At 36.0% G+C, this 27,759-nt stretch overlaps 1 protein-coding gene across 3 annotated transcripts in view; it reads right to left on the bottom strand.

Annotated features, from left to right (window-relative positions):
* FCHO2 (FCH domain only 2) overlaps nucleotides 1-27,759 on the bottom strand; it is a 94,517-nt gene that overhangs the window by 41,871 nt on the left and 24,887 nt on the right. For all 3 annotated transcript variants that reach the window (XM_010582798.1, XM_010582800.1, XM_010582801.1), the window contains 4 exons: nucleotides 27,574-27,678; nucleotides 20,903-21,001; nucleotides 19,705-19,801; nucleotides 855-899 (listed from right to left, as the gene is read on the bottom strand). In XM_010582798.1, coding sequence (XP_010581100.1) covers nucleotides 855-899; nucleotides 19,705-19,801; nucleotides 20,903-21,001; nucleotides 27,574-27,678 — 346 coding nt within the window. The remainder of the gene's footprint in view (nucleotides 1-854; nucleotides 900-19,704; nucleotides 19,802-20,902; nucleotides 21,002-27,573; nucleotides 27,679-27,759) is intronic.

Below are 27,759 nucleotides of genomic sequence, written 5' to 3'. Positions count from 1 at the left end.
TCAAGCACATAATTAAAAAAAAATCATTATATTCCACTTTACAGAAATACATTATACAGCACATAAGGAATCCCTCCACTCTTAGAAATTTTCAGGGCTAAATAACTCAAAACTTTTCAAACTAAGTAGCTGTAAACTCAGCCATATCTTATATTCTAATAGAGACAGAGTTTGCTCCAAAATTATTTTTAAATGCTAGTCTGGACTTTATTTTCTTTCTGTGCCTTATGCAGCCCAAAACAATGCCAAATGGAGTATGAGAGTAGTTTCTGAACATGGATCCTCTCTGCTTCAGTCAAAAAGATTTTAAGTCTCAGCTGCAATCTTGGCAACTTCTAAGTTGTCGGCTGCTATAGCTATACTGTCAACTCCTCTGTCCCAAAAGTAAATACATAGCTTATGCAAATAAAGAAGCTCTTAACCACTTAAAAAAAAAATCCCCTAAGCAAAATAAGCTATGCCAACAAAGAAAGGCTTTGTGACCATAACACTGCATTAGACTTGGTGTAACTAACATGATAACAATGGAAAGACCCTGAGCCATGTTTTGACATTTGTAAATTAAGTTACAACACAGCCATAAGTGAACCAAATCCAAAGCTCTGCAAAGACAGGGTCTTAGCCAAAGTATGACTATAAAAAATATTAAAATTCTCTGATCTTTGTGCATTAGGCTTATAAAGTATCACAGGTCTTATTATTGAAATTCATTTCCCAAAAGGAAAACTGCTTTTTAGTCTACTGGAGTACTTTAAAGTTATACAGATTCACACACTGAATAACCCTTCACTCCACAGTTTCAGGTCCTTACCTACAGCATTCTTAACATAAATAACTATGCTACAACAACTCACCTTCAACTGCAGTGGATGTGTTACATTCTTCAAATTCAATAGGGCCTTAAAGAAATGACAATGATGATAAACATTAGGTCAAATTTAATCTAAGATATTTTAACAACTATTAATATTTCCTGAAAATACTAGATAATCTAATTACAAATTTAGGTGGTAATGGAAAAGCACAATTACCCTGCCAATGGTCAGATTGCAAAATCATATGTGTACAGCAAATCATTAAGTATTTTCACTCTTTCATACTGAAAAATTAAAATACTGGTGCACACTGTCTAAATACAATTCAATTGCGTATGTTATTACAACCACATGAAACATCTCTAATTGGTGTCCTCTTCTCATTCAAAATTGCATCTTTAATATAGTATCAGTGTAAACTTTTCAACTTATCTTCTTTTAATGAACAAGAGCTACATAAAGAAAAATCAAAAGGGAAGAAAGCACAGCTATAGCCCTAATTTTGAGATTCACACTTTTGCTAACTCTGTATTGTTAGTTCTTCTGTTTCCTCTTCATAGCCAATTACCTAGACAGTTAAAAGTGGCATGCAGAATCTTAAACATAGCAATAAAGAAGATAAAAAACTTTAAAAAAATCATTAATACTAAACAGGACAAAAAAAGCAGAGAACACTAGTTATGTGCTGTACCTAAATAAATTCATTATAATGGCTTTCCATTACAGTTGACACAAGGTAACAGTCAATTGTCCCTAACCCTCATTCCTTCAATCTGGCCAGGTCTAGAATTAATTTAACCCCACTATGAGCCATTTTAGGGAGCAAATGTGCAAAAAACCACTGAATATACATAGGACCTTTTTCAGGGAATGGCAGAATCACACCAGCACTTGTGCAAGTGCAAAGAAAACAGCCCGTGCAGGCAGGCACCATTACTTTCTGCCCATACTAAGAATGAGCCCTTTTGCCTGTTTGAAAAATGGTAGCTTGCAACTGTACCCACAGAAGACAAAACAAAGTTTAGCATGCTAGCGTTGTGGCACAGGGATTACTACTCACCTTTCTGTAATCATTTTGTGGGAAAGCACACCAGTTTATACACAGGTGCATTACAGATAAGATGGGGGGGACGGAGACCATTCCCAATTCTATACTTGAAGGCAGCCAAAATCACACCCTGTGCCCCCATACCCCCCACCCCTGTCACACTCGTGCAACTACTTCAAGTGAGAGTTTAAAATCTCAAAAATTTCCATTAAAACCAACTGGAAGTAAAGCAATTGTGGAAACCTCAAATACAGAAACTACTTCCACTCCTGCCCCAAGTGCTCTGATTTATTTATCTTTATGATGAAGTTATAATTATTCACGAGCATCCACCATAAATCCAAGAGCTGTGCAATTTTCAGGGTGTTTTCACATAGAATAAAAGGTGTACTTGAAAGCATTTTCCAGGATTTTCACTTGTACTCTTTTCAAAATAAATACGTCATACTCTTAGTCTTAAAAAAAAAAAGGCTGATATAAACAGAACTCAGATACAAGAAACATGAAGACTACAAGCCTCAGTTTGGTTTTGAATACTACATGATAGCAAATCATTGTGCTGCAATTAGAGATGCCACAATGAAACTAAAAAATAATTTAGCTGTGAATTAGGATTGTAAATAATGCAACTGGGATTAATTTGTATTTGATTCATGCAGTTAAGTACTCAAATGGTTCTATTTGTAATGTAACCCCCAGTATGTATATTTAACTCTTGCAGTGCAAAATTGTTTTCAACTCACTACAAATGCTACATTTTGATAGCATTTCCCAAAACTGCAAATGAAAAAATTTATGCTTATGTCAAACAAATAGAAAGACAATTGAGAAGCTGACAATGTAACTCAATACTCACCAATGTGATGCAAATTGAATTATTTTGGACATATTAGATAAAATCTACCAGATATTTTCTTCGAAATTTTGCAGACTTCTAATGATTTTTTTTTTAAAAAAAGGTGTGCTCAAAGTAATGACTTGTATTTACTGTAATTAAGACTGAGTCTGCAAAATTTTCCCTGCCAGTAAAAAGGATCTGATTGCTTGTAAAACTATCAGGAGGATGAGAATCTGAGAGTAAAATACATCAACATCTCCTTTATCATAATGTAATTGGCCTCCAAATCATTCTCTTGAGAGCAGAATATCAAAAGACCAAATCTCAAATGGCAGGCTTTACTGCCCTTTAAACTTCAATTATTAAATAATTTCAAACACAAGTCTAACTTTCAATATAACAAGATGAAATACAAATTCCTAACAGCTCTCTCATTCTACTAAATATTGTAAATACATGGGCATTTTAAGCTGGTCTTCCAATCCCTTCTCCTTTGCTCTCCATTAAATTCACAGTAAACCAAAGTCAGCATGCTCCACAAATCAGCAAATCTGGGTGTCTCACAAACAAAAACCAGCAAAAAAAAAAATCCAGAAAAACAGATTTAGAGAACTGTAGATGTCTACATCCCACACTGATTTCATCAACATTTTATTTTAGGAATTTAAACTCTATTGTTCAAAATACATTGAGCAAGAAATTCAGAAAAATACCATAAAACATAGAAGCTGAAGAACAAATCCATTACTTCTGCAGCACTACACTTCAGACAACACATTTTTCATCACTTTACTAAGGATTCAACTACTTCTGTTTCTTTCTGCTATACATATTCCCATTTGGCCAGGAAAAAAACCCCCAGAACCCAAACCAACCACAAACACTCATCCCCAAAACAAAAACAGATGGAAAAAACTGTAAACAACAGAGACTTAAACATATTTTTAGAGAAAAACAATACTCAAGCTTTTTCAGAATACCATCTTTTTCTTTACCCTTTCCAGCTACTAGGACTGATCCCCAGACCCAGACTTTTACACTAATGATTAAAATAAATATTCAAGGCTGAAGTAAAACTCATCCTTATTTCAGATCAGTTATCTTTAACTTTCACTTTTAACATAAGCAGAAAGCAAAGATTTTCTTTAACAACACATCCAAGTTCCTGTACTTTGTCCATTACACTTGCCTACCACTTCTCTTTGAAGGTGGGGTTTTTTACAGCTTGATAAACTTTTTCTTTGAAGAGACAAACATTTGTGCTTAGTACAGAAATGCACAGATACGAAGATCAGATTAGCATTTTCAATTAGATTTAACAAAAGCTGGCTTACCCCCCACCCCAAATTCACTTCACTCTTGCAACAATGTATTCTTTTCTCATAGGGAAGACTATAAAATGCAATCTGAAAAAATCTCAGTTACTGAAGAATTGCCTGAGATAGTAATGAGATGGAAGCTGCACACAAGATTTCAGTAAGCAGGTCCCACTTTTCACTAAGGTCTAGGAAGTTAACTTGGAAATTTTGAATACAGTTTCTTCTTAATGATGCCTATTAGCTTATTTTATGTTTCACCAAAATAGGCAGAATGATCATAGGAGTCCCTTCTCCCCACACACGCTCTCTTTCCTTCCCCTGAATCTACTAGCTGCTTTACTGCAGAAAGATAAATAACAATGATGAAACCAGCATTTTCTTACAACAAATTGTGTGAATCGGTTACAATTTGAAAGCATCTTTTGATCCTAACTTACTTTTCCTACTTAACTCAGATTTCTATAGGGCCCTTCATCCTTTGGAATCTTAGAAGTTCAAGACACCAGTGGCTGTCCCTAACGAATCCACAAACATTAAAACATTAAGTTCAGCATTTTCCTCCAATGCCCTAAGATGTTTGCTGGTTTTGTAAAATTTGTATTTAATCCCCACCAATATAACACGTTGCATTATTTGCTTGCAGCAAATGCAGATTCATACATTTTGCCCTTTCGAGCACAGCAGAGCGAAATTTGTAGAAGTTTTTAATTTTCTTAAGAGTTTTGTTCTATAACTTCAGATCTCCCAACAGTTCTGCTTCCTATATGCCTGCTGTAAAGAGTACCCTGTTTTGCCTGGGGAGTAGTATTTTTAAACCAAAATAACATTACATAAATAGACATTTTCTGTGGCACTCTATGGTGAACCAATTTAGAAAATGGGATAGCTGTGATGAGCTTTTGGTAATCCACATAACAGCTGGAGTCTCCTGTGGGCAGATGTCTTTGTGCCCAAAGAGGTAATAATACTGTAGCCCAGCCAGAAGTGTGTACTGTGACCACATCGTCTCCTGCTAGAAACAGCTGCAGTCTCCTGGCCAGTGAAAAGGCCTTAGGCACGCATATTGCTATGGGAGCATAGCACCAATAAGGAATTGGAATGCTTTCTTAAGAAGTTCGCCTGCATTGTCCACTGTACTTGTGTATATGGAAACAAAAGCACCTGCACTATCAGTGCAAAAAACCCTCAGAAAGCTTTCTTCTCTGAACCACCATAACATCTATCTTTCTGATTCCTGATTCCTTCATCATTAGACGGTATAGTAAAAAACTCCCAGTGGGTTAGCGTTAATGGAGATTGCCAGACAAGTATAATACATAGATGCAAGTCAAAGCATGCAAACTCACGTGCTGGTAGCACAATAATTTTTGTAAAAGCTACATGAAGATTTGAAGGTGGATGCGCTACCTCTTCTCTATGAGCAGAAAAGTTTTCTTAACAGACCTGCCCAATGATTGAAGTATAGACAAAGGCTTAACACCAACAAGGATTTCAGCTCAAATCTGGAAGATATAATGGCCAAAATTTCTGAAGCAAGTACACAGATTCACTGAACATTGCAACTTCCAAAGAAAGAAAAGCAGTTGTTTCACATTTAAGAAGCGTTACTGATGTTGGGGACTGAAGTCGTTCCCTGAAGCAGTCTCTAGAGTCCCTGCCACGTGGTAGCCCAAAGCACCGAAAAGGACCGTCTAGATGTTGCCATACTGCAATGATGATAATAATGATATTCTGCAGTACTACAGTCAAAGCATTGAGATTTCCTTTGTTCTTTTTCTCATAATAAGACAACAGTGTGAATTGAGAAGGAAGCATTCACATAAACACAAAATAAAAGCAAATACTAGAACTAAAGCAGCAATGTAAAAACAAAAAATACATTTTAAGACGCTTATTGGAGTAAGTAAGAAGTTATAGTTGAGCTCTAGTCCAACCCTTGCAAAAGTCTCTGAATTAATGTTCTGCTGGGTTAAGCGTGGATAGTTTCAGGTTCAACATAACTTTTTGACAGTCTGGTCTGCCTGTTGTTACCCTGATCCATAGAATGGTAACTACGGCTTAAGCATCTCAAATACGTGTACATAGACTTTGAAAGTATTTGTTACTGTACACACACAGAACAGAAAAAAATAATGCAGTGCATAAATTAAGTTTAGCCTTTATAACAGAAGGAGATATTAATATTTAGTGGGATTTCAGGCACTTAAGGATACATAGCTATCAGGATGCTAATGAGAATTTAGTATTCTACAAAGGGAGTAGGCGTCAAAAATCAGTAAGCTCCTCTAATTGTATGTAAAAATTCCCACCAAGCATCATCCTAAAGCATTTTCCAAGGCAAGCTGCTGCAGCTCACAGCATTCTACCAGCCAAGACAGATATGGACATGAAGAAAAGGCAAATGGATGATGGTTTTATAGACACATGGAAGCAGACAGCTGCTATTTGACAAAAGACTGAAGCAAATAAATCAGGAGTGGGTCAGTTCTTAGGCTTTTGAAAATGAGAAAGCTTTAGTTTGCTAGAACAGAAAAGGCAAAAGATAATTTGTGGAAATTTTTTATTTTAATCAATGTAATAACTTAAAATAAGTGACACTGGCATGAATTAAGCACCAGTGAGCCTACAGCTCAGGATGCATCTAGACTGTTCAGAAAATACATGTACTGTTTTTCTTGTTACAAGCAATATGTGAGTATGTGGGGTTTCATGACACTAAGAGGTAAAGTGGATGGCTAGCAATAAGGAGATACTGATCTTATTCAAAGATGAATGAAGAAAACATAATTGCACTGTAAATTATATTACAGTATCTACTACATATTTAGCCCATGTCTATGTGAATAGTATTTTCAGAGTGTATACAAGGCAACTACAGAAGAGAGTTCATAAATAACAACCTTACACCTGCTAACACAATTTATCTACAAAATGACACCAACTACCTTGAAGACAGTCAAGTTTGCTGCCAACTGCCTTGAAAATAGTTAAAAAACATATCTCCAGAAAACCCTAGAGACAGGTTTTCTAACCTATCTGTATATCTCTTACAGAAAACCTCTGTGAGGAACACATTGTGAGAATGTTTTGCTAAGGTCAAAACAATAAAATAATTTGCACTTTCCTCAACAGAAGGGGAAAAAAAAGTTTTACTGTTTGGATTCTTAAACAAACAAGGTGAACACAAAAGCCAACTACTATTACTAGGAAGGAAAATGTAATATTATGTCATACCCTGAAAAAGAGCCCTCAGTAAGTGTACCAATGAACTGGAAAATCCTGCAGAGCTAAAAAGGTAAACAAATCAAGAAGTCAACAAATCAACCAAAAAATGCTTTACATTTGCATCTGCTTTTGGAAACTGTCTCCCTTCTAGTTTAACGGGGGTATGCATGACAGAAAGAAACATTATCCCACCCAAGCATATATTTTTATTAACTACATTTAATTTTCAATAACTGGAAACACTCAGACACTCAGAACCACCCCCCCCGCCCTTCCCCCCATCCTGAGGAATCAGTTTACACACACACATGCACACATATAAACATTAACATATCTGTTTCAGGCAAAAGCTTTTAAAAAACCTCTGTAAATCTGTACTTGTAGTTACAAATACGATAACAAACCATATTCTTGTTTTCGATAAAAACAAAAGTTTGTCTCTTTGAGTGTAAATCATGCATGAAAGGAGGACAATTTTTTTTAAACTGCATATGCTTCACATGCTGCTTCAAATGGCAAAGCTTTGCGTGCCTGGCTCAGAGCCAGTTGACAGCTCAGCTGGATATCAATGCACATTCTGACCCCCCTTGCAGCGTGTCACTTCTGAATTGTTTCCGCGGTAGAAAGTTTATTCAACCTCTCTCTCAAATTCAGTGGACCGACCATCATTCTGCTATTTAATCATAGCAGAACAGGTTATTTTTCTGACAGCACTAAAGCCAGACAGCAATTCCTAATGAACAGCTTGATACAAGTGGAATTTCGACTGTTTTAGCCTCAATTAATTCTGCTGTCAAAACAAATGACTGCTTTTAGTGTTTAGATGTCAAGCTGCATCACAAAGGTCAATTTTGTATGTACACAAACATATAAGCAATCTTTTTCTTGCTATCATCTGATCCTGTGACATCTTTATAAAAAAATTTCAAACCTTCAAATTTAGAAGCCAGGAAACCAAAATATATTTTTAGACCATTACTGTTTCTACCACTAACTTCTCATTTTTATTGCCTGTCCAAAAAAGAGAAGTGATTTTATAAAAAGATAAGGAGAATTTTATTTTTCCCCAGAAAAGGACTTCTTAATCTAGATTTAAAAAAAGAAGAAGCAAAACCAAATTCAAGCATAGCTTATTGGTAGGAATGCAGACTAAAGATGAATAGCTGTTACCAACTTTGAAGTAAATAACATATTTGTGATATATTTATCATGCTAGTACCAGACTGCCACAAGCAAACATTAGTTTGTGGAGTCGGTCAGCTCTACTTTGCCAAAAAGAGGATAAGGGACAGAAAATACAACCGGCGTGTTAACAGGCCAATCTGAGGAAAAATATTGAAATAATACTGGTAAAACTGTATCCTTTGATCTAATTCTACAAATACGCAGTTCCACCACAATAATTACTGAATTTCTGATTACTCTTTGTTATATCAGCCTAGCCTATATATAGCCTCTAGAGACGCTTAAGACTTGACTGAATCCTCATTTTTTTAAAAATTCATGTTGTAAAAAGAAAACTATAGCATGGTGATAGTACTCCTTTTGACAAAGAAAAGATAGAGATGATAGTGGCAGCACAAATAACTACAATTATCAGTAGCAACGTATGTAGCACTTCCAAGGAAAGTCTTTTTTTTAGATAAAGAAATTAACACACAAGGACAGCATCTACTAAACAAGCAATCAATTCTAACCCTGATTCTGTTACTAGGCTTCCAGCCCTGCACTCAGTTCACCGGATCAAAGGAAACATTATTCATCTCAGGCTCTTCTGGTACTGTGGGTACAAGCTCTGTGAATACAGCAAACACACTACTCTCAAGGGGCAGTCTTTCCATGTGGCTTACAGAGCAAAAACAAAGCGGAAAAGGATCATAATCTGAGGAGCTTTAGAATAATTATTATCAATTAAGATGTTTATCAGCAGCAAGGAGATACATTTTTTCTCTGAACTAAAAAGGTGGCAAACATCTTCAGTTACAAAGAAAATATTTTTATTGCTCAGATAACACAAGAATTTTCAGCAAGAGACATTAAAAACATACCCAAGGCAACGTTTCAAGTTAGAGATCCAACTAACCTGTGACACCTGAATATGACAGCAAACACTGGAAGTTTCAGCCACAATTTATGAAAGCATGAGGTCTGTGAGCAGCAAAATTAATGTCAGCTAAGACATCAAACTGCAGAATGCTACTTTTTCTAATTCCTGCCCTCCACACCATTCCCAGCCACTTTTCTCATTCTTTTCTACTCTTCTCGTGCTTTATACTTAACTTTACTCCGTATTTCCTTTCTGGCTGCATAAACAACAGGATGTGAGATGTGGCTGGTTTTGAACCATCCACAGGCTAAGTGGCTGGCCAACATGCACGCATACATACAAACACATTCTCAGCTGTCTGCTGACTCCAAATGAGTAACTTAATCATTACAACTGCCTTTCCCTTACATGGCATGATGAGTTTGGGTCCTTCTCTACCCGACTCCTCATTTTCATAAAGTCTTTGAAACCTCTAATTTTCCATCAAATTGGGTTCAAAGTAGCAGAGTCTTGTGAAAGCTATATGGGTGTGTGGAGAAAAATACTAAGCAGCAGCAGGACTGTATAAGCCTAGTCTATAAATATAAGTATTGGTAACAAATGGCTCTCCCTGACTGCATGGTCCATGATTCACCTGCTGAAGGCAGACCATGCAAGTATGCAGTGATGAAAGAAATGCATGGACACGTTCAAGTAGTTTTCTTCTTAAAGAAGTCAGCTAAGGTTTTGGAACACTAGACATTGTAAATATGTTAAATTATAGCCCTCATCTTTGAAGACTGCTTCCAAGAGTCATGTCTTTGTAACAGTCACGCATTGTCCCTGTAAACCAAGAGGGGTATGGTTTCTTACTGAAGTTCTGAACTTAGACCCATGAAATCATCAGAGGTTAAGATGTTTCCTAAAGAGAAAAAAGAGGATAATACATTTTATAGTATCCAGAATTTTTCAGACAGAAAAATCTTTTTTCAATTCAACAAAATCCTCTCCATGGGAACGTTTTCCTGCTTTGTAGTGCTTTGCAATTGTTTTCCTATTTACTTACATAGAAGATTCATTTTGTGGGGAAAGGAAGAAAAGTAGATATGTTTAACCACCTCTCCACCCTAACTGTAAAGTGGGAAGTATTAATTAGAGTATGACAGTTTCCACACATGCGTCATTGATAAGCAAAGAAAATCAATGTGAAATTCTTTCTGGTGAGCTTTTTCTGTAGCTTATGGCGAGTATGAGACACTTGTCGGGGGAGAAGGTTGAAACCACAGGAATAACATGGAGAGACATGGCATTAAGGATTACCACAAAATCTCCCTTCCACACATTTATGCCCGAAGACCTGCTTGGAGCCCAACACAGTAAAGGTTTGACCTTGAAATACATCTCAGCATTTAAAGACACAAAATATGCATACTATTATCCGATAGTATCCATAATAGTATCCAAGTCAGTGGTTGCAAAGAAGACAAATACATGTTACAAGACACAAATTTTCCACTCCTGTCTGTTCTTCCTGACCCAGGCTACCAAAAATGATACAGATCTACACAGTCCTCTGAAGGATTGCATCAGCTATGATAGTAGAACAGAGAGGCACTCTCTGAAACTAAACTCCCAAGGCTTAGGAAGAAGTTTAATGATAGTAACAGCATTTCTTATACTGTTTTTCTAGACATCCCCTTTCCCCTGAAAAGAGCAACCAATAGAGAAAAGTCTTCAAAACAAATTCATTTCAACATTAAATAAAGAATTTGAATTACAAACACTATTAATAAAAGATAGGAATTTGAAATTTTATTATCGTGGTTAAACCTGGGCTTAGGTCTGTGCAGATAGTTTGATTAGCTACCGCTTAGACATCTTCCTTTTTCCTACCCTCATACTATTCAGGCAATAGGTCAAGGGGTACACCACAGTACCTTACAATGCCAAAATGCAGACAAATCAATATCCATCACTTAAAATGGAATTACTGACACAGAGAGCCACCCAGGTGATCTATAACAATTAAGCCAACAATAAAAAGATAATGAAGAAAAGCAGAAAACATCCTGCACTTCCTGAGAACCACCATGGCTACACAAGGTTAAATACAAGTCAAGTGAGAATTCATTTTTAAATGCCAGAATAAGTATTTGTGTTCAAGAAAGAGTATGACATACAGACCTACTTGTCTGACAGTCAATTCAATGCAGAAGTTGTCCAATGGTAGTTGGTCCTGGTATAATGTACTATCACATTGCAGTATTATTGCCAATGGAATTATGAGTTAATTAGAAGCGGGACCCTGTGCAACACAAGTTAGTAACCACTAATACTAGATAGATTATTATATGCATAGTTTAGGATTTATTTCAATTTTATTAGAAAGGTACACTATTAAGACAAGTGGTTTTGAGTTTGTTTTTTAAGTCCAACTTTAGCTTCCTCTGTTTGCTTCCCTAGTTTAAAACCACATTTTTCCTCAAAAAGCTTGTGTTGCAAGACTCAAGTCATTGCTCTTCTCTAACACTGCAGTCTACTAAGAAAGAACTACATGTTCAGATGTTTAGGTTTCCAAATCTTTCCAGATTTCAGAAAGTTTTGTTTCTTGTAAGCTTTATTTTCTGATAGAAAAGAAAAAAACAACAGAGAAAAGAATACACTTCTTCCTTCTAATTTTGCCAAGTATGCTTCCTGTGAAAATTTCATGTTTGAAAAGGCCATTTAGTTAATGGCCTAGTTAATTCTGTCCAAAGAACATTTCCTATCTTAAGAGAAAAATATGCCTCTAATAAATAAATTAAAAAACCCAAACCTTTTCCTCAATATTAATTCCATATAAGTTTATGCTACTTTAGGTAACTAAAGTATAATCTTATTTATGTTATTAGCATAAAACACATCTCAGTGTGTTATTTCTATTCTCAGGTGTTTAAAAGCTCTTCACCTATCCTACACACTAATGCATTTTCTCATGACGATCACCTAATTAATATCTTTTTGCTACTTAAGCTTCTGAAATAGACATTGCTTTGCTCCCACAGCCCTAAAAAATTATCTGCCTCAGGCTGCAACTCCTTTTGTTTGTAACAAGAAAATTCAAGAGGGCCCAACCGTACTTCATCTTACTGAGTGTCCAAGATCATTCAAAACCCAGCTTTTGCCTGTTGTATCTACAGATGTTGTCTAAGGTATTTTCATCAATGCTGCTAGTCTTCCACTTGGATTAAGAGACTCTTTGAACAAAACTTGTACAGTTATAACTCTCCAGACAATTAAAAATAAATAAATCACAATCTAAACCAAGTTTGCAACTTAGGTATACGTAATTATTAAAAATCTGTGCTGGCAGATGAGACTTCCTAAAGTCCACATCAGCTTTGGCAAGTTTGTTGTTTATGAAGGGACCCAATTTTTGCAGGCAAAATAAAATAGACATCTAAGACAGGAACACATTTGTTGCTATAGCTCTTGAGCTTGCAGCTCCTCATCAGAAACAGAGCTCTACAGCACAGGACCCTTAAATACTTTTTTACCTGCCTCAAGCTCAGCTTCTCATAAAAATCTTCAAAGATATCCACTTAATTTCTTCCACTAACTTCTGAAATATAGCAATGGTCTCCCTTCCTTTACAAAGAATACTTTTCTGAATCCTTTGGATACTGTCAGTGTTGATAAACTAAACTCATTCCTCAGTCAGCCTTCTGTGTAGAATTACGTGTTGGCACAGACTTTGAGAAACTGTGACACTTCAGGCTATTTATGCACCTAATCACAAGTGTCAGCAGCATTAAAATATTCACAATATTTACAGAAAATTATTTATAAGAACATAAAATAAATACTTGCTTTGTTACACTTCCTTGTGGAAAAGAAGCTCAAAGATGTCATGTAGAGCTGTTAAAAAATTAGTATTAACCATTGTCAGTGTTTATTTCCAACTACTTTGTTGCTATTTAGTGTCCTAGAAAAAGCATTCTTATAAATCCTATAAAATATTATGTTATCAAACCAACCCAGGGAAAAAATAAATGCCACACCCAGCACTGTTTCATGTCTTTCTCTCAAAGCACAGTTCATTATTCAAGCACACAAAAAGCTACTAGCTTTAATCAAAACAAGCTTCAACACTCCATGGCCCTTGTTTTGCCTCTCAATCTCTGGGAAAGGACTAACTGGTTTCTAAAATTTCTTAGCAGTAATACAGTTATTATTAACCATTTTTTCCCAGTTTATCCTGTTCATCTTGTACATTTCTTCAATAGATAGAAAACACATAGTTTAACACAATGCACTAACTAAATAGGAATATTAACATCTAGTGAGCACAACTGTGCATTTACAGTATTTGCACTAGCTATTTGCACTAGCTTCCCACTTGTGGTGCAGCTCACTTTAATACTCTTGCTTGCATTCATTTTGGAAAAAACACATAAGCAGTACACTCCATAGGCATTTAGGATTAAAATGCCCAAATAAGCATGTCATAAATTCATACCAAACTTTTCACTTCTCCCCCCCCACCCCCCAGACAGCCACAGAAAACATTATTCTAATCAAATAATCAGTAATTCAGTTGAGTTCACTGAATCAGAAATCAGTTGAATTGAAGCCTAGGTAAAATTTGTTTTTTAAATGCTTCATAAATTGAAGCTTTAATGCTTTATGATTCTGCTAACAGGTAATGCTCGCAGCATTAATGAGCTGGTAAGGAATCCAGATTAAACTGCTTTGCTTGCCATCCAAATAGTAAACATGGTTGGTCAACAGCTTTGCAGCCTGTGAAAAGTCCACATTGCTTTCAGCAGGAATGCTGTACCTAAATAAACCATTATTTTTTAAGACTTCAAAATACAAAATGTGTTAGCTCTCCAGAAACAGAGCTTCCAAATACGTTCCCTCAGAATAGACAAGGATCACCAGCACATTGACAAGGATACCAGGATGGTTTTTTCTGATATGTGCTACCTTGTGAGGCAGTGGAGATCTTGACGTTATAGCTGTCCTAAGTCACTGATAAATTTCTCAACTCTAGACTACTTGATAGCTGTCCCAGAAAGAATTTCAAAATTATTAAAAAAAAAATCCTGAATTAATGTCTTCATTTGACATCCATGACCTTAAACTTTCCCATGACTGGAGTTACCAGGAGCCTTGAGACATTTTTTTTCTGCATAGGCAAATAAAGCAAACTAGGTTTCAGCAGCTCCAAAAAGCAACAGACCAAACATTTTTTTAACCAGCATTACTGATCAATTACTGGCCAAATTGCCAATTTCTGGATTTGGTGGAGGGAGGAAACGGAGTAGGAATTTTACATCTGTCCTTTTCTGAATCTTGTTATCTGTGGAAGCACCATTTGATTAAAAGGACTTACGTTATTATTCCTAATACCTAAAAGGACAAGGGGGACAAAAGTCAAATGCTTTACTGTATATGCAAGAGCCAATTATGGCTGATCAACAGCAATGTGCATAATCAACATTGGAAAGTCCTTTTGTTATCATTTATTCCAAAGAGCTGATGGATTGCAGGCGCTAATTTTACACTGTTTAAAAAAAGCAAACTTCTTCTAGCTCCTCCATAAAGTTCAAATTTATTGTGTGGATAATGAAAGGAGACAAGAAGTATTTTTATGGACTTGTGTTTTCCATAGCCCAAATTCTAATGCTTTTACTGGTACACTTAGAAGACAACCTGCATGTGACTATTCCTCTTTGCCAGATCTTCTCTGCCTACTTGTATGTTGCAGTTGCAAGTCACATTCTAGCTTATTCAGACTGTGAAAGATGGATCAAACTAGCACAAAACCAACAATTTTTTTAAAAATTATAGTTAAAAGATGACCCAGCACCTCTCTCACACTGAATAATGGCACAGCATATGTAGTACTTGCCATCTGCAGATCACTGTTTTATTGTAGGGCTAAGGAGTCAGCAAAGAGTATGGCTTTCCAGCTTTTGTCTGTATTACAATAAAAATTTTGATCACCTCTTTATTCAATTTTTAAGAAAAAATGCAAAAATCATCTAGATTCGGCTTTTGTTCCTGGTTTTTGGGACAATGCAGCACAGCTGAGTCTTCGCATTTGGCCTTCAAGGTACCTTCCGGGTAAACTGTGTAGTGGGCAAAAACTAACACAGGGATGAACACACAGTTAGTTCCCCACATAGAACTAGATCATCTTCCCCCATGAGAAGAGGGCATAGAAATCCAGTAGCTAAAAATTAAAAATCATTCATGACCAACTACAGCTATATAGGCATTCACTAACCTCTTCAAACACATTAGGTACTATCCTGCCAATTTCAGACATAAGATCTAGGAAGAAAATGAGCTTGTACTTTCTAGCAGTTTCTATTTCACACAGCATCACCTTTTCATACTGTAACAAACCAATTTTTTAATCAATTATTAGAAGATTAGGTAAATAAAGATAGAACTCATCAATATGTCATTAATCTGGGATAGACATCATCTCCAGTATTTATTTAACGCATACTTTGGGTGGAAGAAAAACAGACATCTTCTGCCATGCAATAAATGAATTTTCTAAGGCACATGGAGCAACAGCCTATCACAAACAGAAAATTGATTCATGAGAAGTGACCAAGAAGTTTTGATGAACACTGCAGGACCATGTGAGTGACAAAAGCATCTTCCAAACGACAGTATCATAACTGCTATTAGACCTAACAGCAGGAAAATACTACAGAATCATAGAATAGTTTGGGTTGGAAGGAACCTCTAAAGGTCATCTAGTCCAACCCCCCTGCAATAAGCGGGGACATCTTCAACTAGGTCAGGTTGCTCAGAGTCCATCCAACCTGATCTTGAGTGTTTCTAGATCATCTACCACCTCTCTGGGCAACCTGTTCTAGTGTTCCACCACCCTCATCACAAAACATTTCTTCCTTATATCTAGTCTGAATCTACCCTCTTTTAGTTTAAAACCTTTACCCCTTGTCCTATCACTACAGGCCCTACTTTCTTGTCTCCATCTTTCTTATGAGCCCTACTTTAGTATTGAACAGCTGCAGTAAGGTCTCCCCAGAGCCTCCACTTTTCTAGGCTAAACAACCCCAACTCTCTCAGTCTTTCCTCACAGGAGAGGTGTTCCATCCCTCTGATCATTTTTGTGGCCCTCCTCTGGACCCGCTCCAACAGGTCCATGTCCTTGTTGTACTGGAGGTCCCAGAGCTGGACGCAGTACTCCAGGTGGGGTCTCACCAGAGCGGAGTAGAGGGGCAGAATCACCTCCATTGACCTGCTGGCCACGCTTCTTTTGATGCAGCCCAGGGTACGGTTGGCTTTCTGGGCTGTGAACACACATTGCTGGCTCACGTCCAGCTTTTCATCCACCAGAACCCCAAGTCCTTCTCTGCAGGGCTGCTCTCAATCCCTTCATCCCCCAGCCTGTATTGATAACTGGGGGATGCAGTGGTCCTCCCCAGGTCCAGGAGCTTGCACTTGGCCTTGTTGAACCTCATGAGGTTCACATGGGCCCATTTCTTGAGCTTGCCCAGGTTCCTCTGAATATTAGAAACTGTTCAGAGAGCACATTAAATTCTGATCTGAAGCCTTACTATTTATTACAGGTCCTGACAGCTCTCCTTCTGTTTTTCAATATTTTACAATAAGTGATGTTTTTTTCATTTTAAAATAAAGATCTGCAACTGGATGTATATGGCTATTTTTTTTACATTGAACAGAAGTAAGGAAAACAAATGCTGAATACAACTTCTTCAAATACTGTATTACTAAAAATTGTAAACTAAAAACTAAACTGAAATTTAAAAAAATATTTAAAGTAAATTCAGTAAGAAGTAGGTGATAAAGCTGACTAAATAATTTATATAGGTAGCAGTTAAAAAAGAGCTATTGTAAAGAAGTCCACAAGTGAAGTTAAAAAAACTCGCAAAGAGGTATTTGCTTGAAAGAAACGGCATTTGTACTAGAAAAACAGTGTTAATCCCTAGAAGCCCCTGTACATAATGACTTCAGGTGACAGAAATTAGCCACCAGAGGGAGCCCATATAATCTGGTACAAAGGACATCACTGTACAAAGAGAAATTTCAGATAGGCAGATAAGTTTAAGAAAATAATTGCCTATATCTAGAAAATTCTACTGTAAATTGCTAATAGTCTACTCAATGCAACATCCCTCTTCAGCACTTCATTTCAGATTCATTCTTATTTTTACAGATACAAGTAAAAGCAAGTGAACTCTGCTATGAAGAGCTATAACTATAGCTAGAATATACTGAAATAAAGTAAAATACCTTGTTACGTATTACCTTTTTAGTTTATTTTGTTCTCCAAATTCAGTATTTCAGAAAGTGGCCCACCATCTAACTTAGTATATTAGCCCAAAAATAATATGGAAGGGAGAAGGCCTGCATAGGCATGGGGAATTTTAATTTATTTCCTTCAAACAGATTTAGGACTGGAATGTTAAGCAACAGTGACATCCATAAGACATTTTTTTTCTACATTTGCTTTGTACGCCAAGTCAGTATCATTTTTATAGATTTATCTGAGGAGCCATCTCCTTCTCCAGCTTAACTAATAAATACATCACACAGAGAAAGACTTCCAACATTTGCTCCGTGAGTTAAAACACCTTTCTGTCAAGAACAGTTCTCAAATGCAGAAAAGTACTTTTTTAATCAAGAAAAAGCAGTCCTTACCACACTGGATGTTCCCATTTCATTCTTAGAAGGCTGATAACTCACTTTGCCTTCCAAATCTTTGTAATTGTCAATGCTGTATGATTCTAAGTTAATAAAACGAATATAATAGAAGAAGTAATCATAACTAACATCACTAGCGGTCTGTGTTTCTAGTTTTTGACACTTCACAACTTCTTGTGAATTTGTATTCTTTTACTGCTGAATTTGCCTGTGCTCTCTCTCTGCACCATGACTGCTTTACAAAGCTTATAGCAATACAATAATTTAACACTGTAAAAGAAAAGTCAAGGCACATACATTTCCACACTAAACATGCTCTCTTTCCTTAGAATACTTTGCTATTAAAAGAGTTGAAGAAATGAAATTTGCTATGGCAAAAGCTTTTATTTGGCCCCAAAGAATACAAATAGGATTTGAAGAATGCCATAAAGCAGCAAGTAAGTAGACAGTGTATATACCTTTCCCCACTAAATTAAAAAGTGAAGTGTTACTTTTCTTACGATTACTATGTTGTCTAGCAAAACCCCATACTAATAACATGGATGACTTGAAGTGCAGAGTGCTCTAGGATACATTAGCAAGAGTCTTTATAACCCAGTGAGACAGAATCCTAAATGCAAGATGGAGATCCCTAGCCACGACATCTTGGCAATAGCTAGTCAAAGAGGTCCGAACACTGAATTTTCACGTCTTTGTCCTGATTTCAGACCAACTGAACTTGAACCCCTGAAGTTCATACTTTTTCTGTCTTAATTTTTACTGAAAAATTGCAAAATACAAAGGAAAATTTTTCCATATACAATCTCACTCAGCCCACTTGGATATCAGGTTTAGTGGATCACAGAAAGAATATGAAACAATGTTATGTTAAAGACACCTCACAGAGGCATTTTAAGATACCTAGTAATCATATTTAACAACTTCATATACATTCTCAAGATCTTCTCTGTTATATACATCCTTGCTCTGAAAAAAACCTTTGTGCTTCTATACTAGAAGACAAAGATGCTAGTCAGGACTCCCAGAGCTGAAGAAAATAGAAAACAGTACTACTGAATTCCTGTATTCACACACCTAGTGACTGAATTCATGCTCAAACATTAAAGTGAAGTCTTTATTTTTCCTATAACGCTAGATACACAGTACTGTGAGATTGTCTTTTTATGCCAGTCCAGGGAAGTCTTATACATCATACCCAACAAGCAGTACTTTCAGAAAGTACTACTCAGTTTGCTGCTTAGTAAAGAAACAATCTACATATAAACTATTAAAATGGATAATTTTGCAAGCTAACCAAATAAACTGATGCAACTGTTCCAATAGTTCAATAAGCAGCTTTATAGACTGTTCTGAATATACCCATAAATTCATATAAAAGTTCTGAAATATAATTTATGCAGAAACACATAGTAGACAACACATTGTGCAAGGAACTTCAGTTTCTTGACAAATTTCACTGACGTACCAAGCAACAGTATAGTTTTAAAGCTTCCTTGAAGGTCTACATAGAGGGACTAATTGCCATGCTTTATGAGCACAAATACTACACATACATAATAAATTGTGTATCTATCCCTATGAAAAATTTAATATCAAAGGGAATGAATTCTGAGAATTTGAAATTGTAAGTACATTAAAAATATAACACATTAACAAATAGGGGTTTGACCTTTTATTATGAGTGGAAATCTACAGTTTTAAAATTAGCATTTCCTGCTCTGTTATTTTTAATCTCTTACCAGGTCTTTCCTTGCCAGTTCCTTTTGACTCAGCAAATTTCTGTATTAAACTCTCAACTGTAGTATTTGTCATGTTATTAATAAACTCTTCGTGCACCTTCAAAAAAAACCACACCACACACAAAAGGAATTTAAAAACTAGTAATTGAAAGAATGTAATGAACTTTAAAAAGTGGTTTTCTGTAGTTAAGGTTCAAAATCCTTCCCTCTAAAATATATTACAGGGCTTCCAGAAATCAACAGGCATTTTATCCAGGAAATCCTTTCTTTGCTTTAGTATTAGCAAGTGTATGTACAATACAGATAGAAAATAGGAATGAAAGAATACAGCTTGATGACGGGTCTAGGATTGACTTCCATTTCTTCCATCTAAATAACTTGTGTATATATCATTTTCTGAATTTGTCAGCAACATGTCCCACTACAATATCAGGAAGACAAGCAGTCTCTTAAGCCAGCACCAGTTAAGGGTGTGACCTGTTATTATTGTATTATCACAGCTCCCACCTGCTTGAGCGAAAGCATTACTGTTGTAATGCTCTTGGTCTGAAAAAGGAACAACCACATGTTGTTAATAAGAATTTTTTCCAACAAGGCAGTATGTATATGTTTTAGAAATAAAGAGCATGACCCTTGTGACCATCGTTCATTAGCAGAAAACCTCAAAACTGAGGAAAATAGTGTACACAAATAAAACTACACTTTAAACCATCTAAAAATTAAGGACTACTTGTAAGGATTATTAATTAAACCAACTTACACCTAAAGAAAAGATACTATAATAGCTTCTGTTACTGAAGATCTTTTGCTCATAAAACCCAAAGTGTATAAAAAATTTGGAAACTTTTCAGAGTGATATAATTTCAAGTTTTAGTCAAAGAAAAGCACAAGTATCCCGATTATGTGTGAAATGAGTGCTAATTTCATATCTAGGGAACAGAACCTTGAAATAAACTAAAAAGTCTTCAAATTGTCAAAATGTTTTGTTTTGTTAAGACAAAATTTTTCTGTAAATTTTACGATACTAAACTTATAAATGCAACAGGAAGCCATAAAACTTTGAGCTTATGTTGAATTTACCATCATTTGAAAGATGTAATCTTGTAATTACCACAAACACAGTAAGAAATGTTCCATTTAATACTTAAGAAAAATACATAGCATAATCCAATCAAACAAATGATAATATAAAAATTACCTCTCCTATTTGTAAATGAATTTCTTTTATGGTATTTGACAATGATTCTATAATCTCTTTCATACGAAGAAGGTGTGTTTCTTCAATGTCCTGAAATTTCTGTAAACGAATACAAGCAATTAATCATAATGAAAACTTTTCTTGAAATACTAAACCTTAAATTTTAATAATTAAGTACACTAAGTGGACATCAGCCCCCCACCACCCCGTGTTTGTTTGTTGTGGTTTTTTTGTTTGTTTGTTTGTTTGTTTTCCCAGATCTTGATCATGGTAATTACAATGTTTAAGAAAGGGAGGTACAGAATTCACAGTTATGAAATAATGTACTTTATTTAGAAAATGTACTATTTAAAATAGAATATATCCTTTAAGAACCATTACCCAGGTTTTTTACTTTCTCTTTAAACTTTCATCTATCTTGATTTTTCAAAAAAATCTGACCTATTTCTACCAAAAGAAAATGGGGTTAGAGAGTGTTTTTAAAAAAGTCTTTTCTCCATTACTTAAGAGTCTTTTTTTCATCTAAACCCAGAAATCTTATTTCTGGATCCATTTTGCTTTTCCTTCTTAGCACCCTCTCCTCCTGCTCACAATATACACATGCTTTCTCTTTTTCTAGTTAAATCTATATCCTTTTCTTCTTTAAATATGATTCATTTGTTTGATCTTTAAACTCACTGTATATATCTTTGCAGTTTGTTCCATTTTACCCAGACTTCCAGCTGACAGCCATTTTAAAATCACTTCCAATGTTTTCAATTACCCATTCCTAGCCAAAGATCAGAACTAAAAACGGCCTCATTCTCTGCAACAGTCAACCATAATTGTCTTGAAATCTTTGTTTACTTCTGCTCTTTCTTAGTTCTCTTCCTATTTCTGTGACTGCCCTTTCATGTGCGTCCAACTTTGGAGCACCACTTAATCCTCTCTCCAATTTGTACAGGATTCTCTGAAGACCATCTCTCCACATTTCACACCTCCTGGTACTCTGATTCACAAACAGAACTCCATAGTAACAAGTCAAGTATCTCTGACTTCTAAGCTCTCAATCTTTCTTTTACCATACTTATATATCTCTCTAGCCATCAATCAAGCAGAATAACTTTTTTCTTCTCCAACAGCCTTCCTCTTAATTACAGAGGATATGGTCATCCTCTGTAGCCTTTCAAAACTATCTACGGTCCATCTCTATAGTATCTGCTCTCAGTCACTATCAGGTTATCAACACATGTTCACAACGCATCTTTCCAATGTGTGCCTGTTTCCACTACCTAATTTTAACCTAAACACACAGCCAACTTTTGAGGTTATGCCAATGATGCTTCCTTCATGTTTGGTTTGAGCTCCCCATAAAACTCTGCAAAACAGAGGTACCAGTCTCCTTTAAACTCTTCTCTATAATGCATATCAAAAAAGTTGACCGTTCAGAGATTTTTTTTTTGCCTCTTATGTCAGTTGAAAGCACTCCCCTCCCCCAGTTGTTTCCTTATTTCTTGTTTATTGTTTTATACTTAAGATTTAAAGCCTTTGAAGTAGAGCCATCTTGGCCTTGTACAGTACATAATACAAAGAGGATCTGATCAAAGAATAAAGCTAGGTACTTGTGCTGGTTTTGGCTGGGATAGAGTTAATTTTCTTCATAACAGCTAGCATGGGGCTAAGTTTCGGATTTTTGCTGAAAACAGCGTTGATAATTCAGGGTTGTTTCAGTTATTGCTGAGCAGCGCTTACCCAGCGTCAAGGCCTCTTCTGCTTCTCACCCCACCCCACCAGTGAGCAGGCTGGGGGAGCACAAGAAGTTGGGAGGAGACACAGCCGGGACAGCTGACCCCAGCTGACAACAGGGATATCCCAGACCATATGACGTCATGCTCAGCATATACAGCTGGGGGAAGGAGAACAATGGGGGGAACGTTTGGAGTGATGGCATTTGTCTTCCCAAGTTACTGTTACAGGTGATGGAGCCCTGCTTTCCTGGAGATGGCTGAACACCTGCCTGTCGATGGGAAGTAGTGAATGAATTCCTTGTTTTGCTTCGCTTGTGTGCGCAGCTTTTGCTTTACCTATTAAACTGTCTTTATCTCAACCCACCAGTTTTCTCACTTTTACCCTTCTGATTCTTTCCCTCACCTCATTGGGGCAGGAGTGAGCAAGTGGCTGTGTGGTGCTTAGTTGCTGGCTGTAGTTAAACCACAACAGTCCTATAATACAACCACATCATTCATATCACCGGTATAATCATTAACTGAATTGTTTACTTTCACTTTTGAAAGATCAGTCCACCTTAAAAAGATGCATTGAAATGAATCTGTAATGTTAATGACCCAACAAATGCAAGCCACTACTCAGTGTTTTAAGCTACAATACAAATGAAAAATTGTTGACAGGATATTTAGCTGTCCAACTTAGTATACACAGTTTAACTAAGCATTGCTCCTTTTTATAAACATGTATGTTTTCTTGTAAGTTTTACAATGTTTTTAAAAAATGAATTATTACTCATTCTTGAACTTTATTTGTATGCAGACTGCTCAACAGCAAAATCATCCAAAGTCAACTCTACTCAGTTTTAGATAAGACAGAAGGACTTCTAAAGAATAATTTAGCACTTTCAGCTATTAGATCCCTTCCAATGTTTGACTGTGCTATGTGATTTTAAAAGAAGCTTCTAGCAAGGTGGAAAATCCAGCAAATAAGACATCATGTTTTCTTAGCAACTGCATAGCAATTGCATAATACAACTATAGCTTCACTCAGAAAAATCTTTCAACATGAGGAATTTCTGTCATATCCGATTTCTAAACAACAGTGAACTATATTTTCCTGTTTCTTTAATCACAATAAAACCTTCCATGTTTATCGCAACAAAACCCATAATTTGCAATTCAAGATTAGGAAGATCATATGTTTCAAAATTCAACCTCTCAAAATCACGTATCACAAGCCATTTCACTTTGATAACTGCAGGTTAGAGAGTAAATGACAAGAGGAAAAATACATAAAATTTATGCAACAAGATTGGTGGAGCTTAACTAAGAAAAGGGGACAGCTAAGTGAGGACATTACTACATGATTACCTAGAATAATGCCACAGCAATTCAAGATGTTTGTCCTCAGAAAAATAGTATGTGAACAGTATAAAACAGATTTAAGCTAAGCCAACTGATTTTGCACTGAAACAGCTGACAATGCTAACAACTCCTCTTTGATTTCATTTTCAGAACTAGTATATTTCAAGTGAAATATACTCTAAATTAAGATGATCTAGGGTGTTCTTCATATACAAGTCGGCTTCCACTTATTCATGGGTGTTGCTGTTTTTCCTATCACATCATCTTTAAAGTAGACCTCCTGCAACCAAACTGTAGATGCAACTATGCCATTATACTTAAAACAAATTCCACAGATAAGACTTACACTGGCAGAATGGCAATTTTAATTTCCAATGGGGACAGCTGTGGAAAGTTTCCAGGTGTCCATTATCACATTAAGTGAAAATTTAAATTTTATGTAAAACGGTTGTTGCAGTTAAGGAACTAAGGACATTTAGACAAGTATGGTTTGTAGCGCGAGGTGACTTTGTACCATTTTTTTATTGAGAAAAAAGCCCAACCCAACCCCAAAAGATCCTAACTGCACCTGTCCTGTCATCCTCTGCTCCACCCCCCTGCCCCTGCCAAATCAAAATAGCCCAAAAACATGGTGAGGTTTTCCCAGCTGTAACAGCTGATATAGAAAAAGACTTTTTTCCCCCTCTCTATGTTGCAGCCTGGTTTAAATAGGTAATACCCACCTAATAACACAAATATGAAAGCTGAACAAAGAGCACCTTCATATTCTGTCTCTGTATACAAAATAAGCTTTTATTTTTCTCATTCTTTTGTTGTAGTGGATTATTTAAATGGATTTTTTTTTAGTACATGATGAAAAGCCCAGCTAGTTTGCTTGCTGAAAGCCCCTACATTTTCCTTCACTAATTCACTGACAATGAAATCCATTTCAAATACTCTTCATGTTCATCTTCTGTCAGTTCTAAAAAAACTCCTGTTCATTACTGACAGCTTTCTTCCTCACTGGGGACGAGTTTACAGTGCAATTTAGCAAGGCCAGCTTATTGAAGTCATATTTGTTAAATTTTTTCTTGTTGTTTCAGAAAGCAGTAAGTCAACTGTATAAACACAGCCTCTTTCTTGTATGGTAAGGAATAGACAGCAGACAGCTTTTGTGGGACTAAGTAAAGATTTAAAGCAACCTGATTGAACTTGCTCTGCAGTGGATCAGAAGCATTCACAGGATCTGTTTCAGTGGGGTTCAGTAACTTCCAGAGCAAGGTAAATAACAAACAGGGCAGGAACTTCTTGATCCAGAAAAGCCACACTTGTATATGACTTGAGACAAATAAATGAAACAGTTCAGTATTTTTTCTGGTATTATTTGATTTCTTTCTAGCAAAAGGTGTGGCCTACAGCAAAAGTCAGGCTGCACTACAATTTATACAAACCACACAATGATGGAGTTACTGGAATGCTTACTGAGCAAATAAAATAATTACAGTAACAGGAACACCACAAAAAAGTTACCATTTTGGGTAGTAGCAGTATGTGTTCACATGTCAGTTTGATTCCACCTACTTTTATTTCTGGAAACTCTCCAGGAGGAATGTTACACTTCAATGATTCTTTTGTTGCTATTATATTTCACTTGTTTCCAAGAATTGTTTCAAGATACATATTAGTTAAGTTTAAAAAGGTTGCCAAGTCTCCAAATTCTCAAGGGCTTGTAATCACACATGCCAATTCCAATCCTATTGCCAGTCAAATTGCCTAGGGATAACTGATATGCAAATATTTTAAGGTACAGTGACAGACACACAATACTAAGGCAACAGACGTAAATGTGTAAGGTGGACACATATGCAAGTGAGTCCAGGTCAGTGTCACATGTTAAACCAGCTTAAAGATGCAATTCTCTACCCTTGGTACCACATTGCCTCTGCCTTTGTGGCAGCAGAAATGCTTGTGTGATCTCTTAATAAATCAGACTGCAGGTCTCTTCTGGGTTAAGCCAACCTTCCTTCACATATTAGTTTTAGCTGGATTAGTTCTACAAGGTAGCTCCTCACACAAACACTCGACAAAGGAAGAAGCATGGAAATAGGACAACTGCTACTTTTGACAGCAATGCTAACTTAAAACATGTAGTGAAAACACAGCTCCACAGATCAGAGGTGATATGGCCTAGACCATGGTACCCATGAATTTTCTTGTTAAACTTTTATTTTTAATAAAGCCTTTTTATACCACTGAGTAACTGCAATCATCACTGTTTTATACTCCACAATAATAATAGAAAAAGCATTTAGAAGTCACAGATTTTTTTTAAAGGAGAGGAAAATAATGTACATAACCAAATTTAACTCAAACTGAAAAGAAAAGCATAGGGAGTAGAGCTCCTTCAGCCAGAACTGACTCAGGATACTACACAAAAAGATGCCTTCTGCAAACTCTTCAAGGGAAGGTTGTCAAGACTCCTAATGTAACAGTCATGTTAAAAGCAGAATTTTGCAGTAGCATGCCTGAGCACTTCTTTGTTGCAAATGCCTGGACTGTGGGGTGGGAGGGAAGACTTCTGGTATGTGATGTATGTGGTATCCTTTCTCTTACAGCTGTGTTCAGTATCTATTTAGAGATGAAGTAGATCAAATTCTAATGAAGTTCTCAAAGTAGGAAAGCAGTTTATAGTCTAGGACAGGGGAGCTTTTTACAAGTCAGCCTACACAATCCTCATGCTGTGAAATCTTAATTTCCAAGGAGTTAAGGAAAACCCTAAGACTTGTATGTTAAAAATATAAGTATGACTGAACCTCCCTAATAATTCCATTTATGCCTAAAAATTAAGCTTTGAAACTAATGAAAAAAGCAAAGAATTTTCAACCAGAAAAAAATTCCTATCTTGTAAAAGCTTTACTAAGCCAAGAAATGTATACAAATAAATATGCCAACCAGCCCTCAACTAACTATTACTACTAAAAGCAGAAATTAGGAAGTTTGCTTTCCGAAATCTGGGGCCATGGAAAAAGTCTGCTATCAACAGATTTGAAAAAGAAACTTTAAAACGTAATAAGAAGCAGCATATACAGAGAACTTGATATCCTCTGGAGTACAGATTAAAAGTCTTTAAAAAAAACCAGAAACTTGAACAGATTTAAAGGCTTTTCACAACCTCAGGTAAACCCTAGAAAGACACTTTAAAAACCTGTAACTAAACTGTTTTGCTGGAATGATAATGAAAAAACCATGATGGAGCCCAACATTAAAACTCCTATGAATGAGTTCTGGGTGTACAGCAGTCCACGAGGCTTCCCACATGATCAAAATGCATCTACAAGACCTTTGGAAGTTCATTTTGTTTTCTTCCTAAAAATTTCTTCAAAAAGTCTTTCTAGAGTGCTAGTGCTAAACTGTGTCATTCAAGGACAGTGCCATCACAACATACATGGTCAATGTTTGCCCTTCAAACATATTACTTCTGACATTATTGCTCATATCAATTTCCAAAGTAGATCATTCTATTGAACCAGTTTTTCAAACCCTTTGATTTCAGATGTCTTCAGAGATGAAATAGCATATAATAATCTATTCTAAAGGTAACTCATTTAATATAACACTTACCTGTGCAGTTTCTGTCATTTTCTGTTCAAAATCAGATTTAAATGCAGCATATTTCTCCACATATAGTTTATAGGTATCTGTAGCTTTTTTTGATTTAACTGCTGCCTGTAGATCAGTACAAAGAAGTGTCAAATGTCACACGTACAATCTGATCCAAGGTTTTTCAAGTCACTATTAAAAGAAAGC

This window comes from Haliaeetus leucocephalus, unplaced genomic scaffold (genome assembly GCF_000737465.1).
Source record: "Haliaeetus leucocephalus isolate CR32 unplaced genomic scaffold, Haliaeetus_leucocephalus-4.0 Scaffold849, whole genome shotgun sequence".
NCBI classification, from domain to species: Eukaryota; Metazoa; Chordata; class Aves; order Accipitriformes; family Accipitridae; genus Haliaeetus; species Haliaeetus leucocephalus.
Note: the sequence above shows the minus strand (reverse complement) of the source record. Positions and strands in the feature narration are given on the sequence as shown.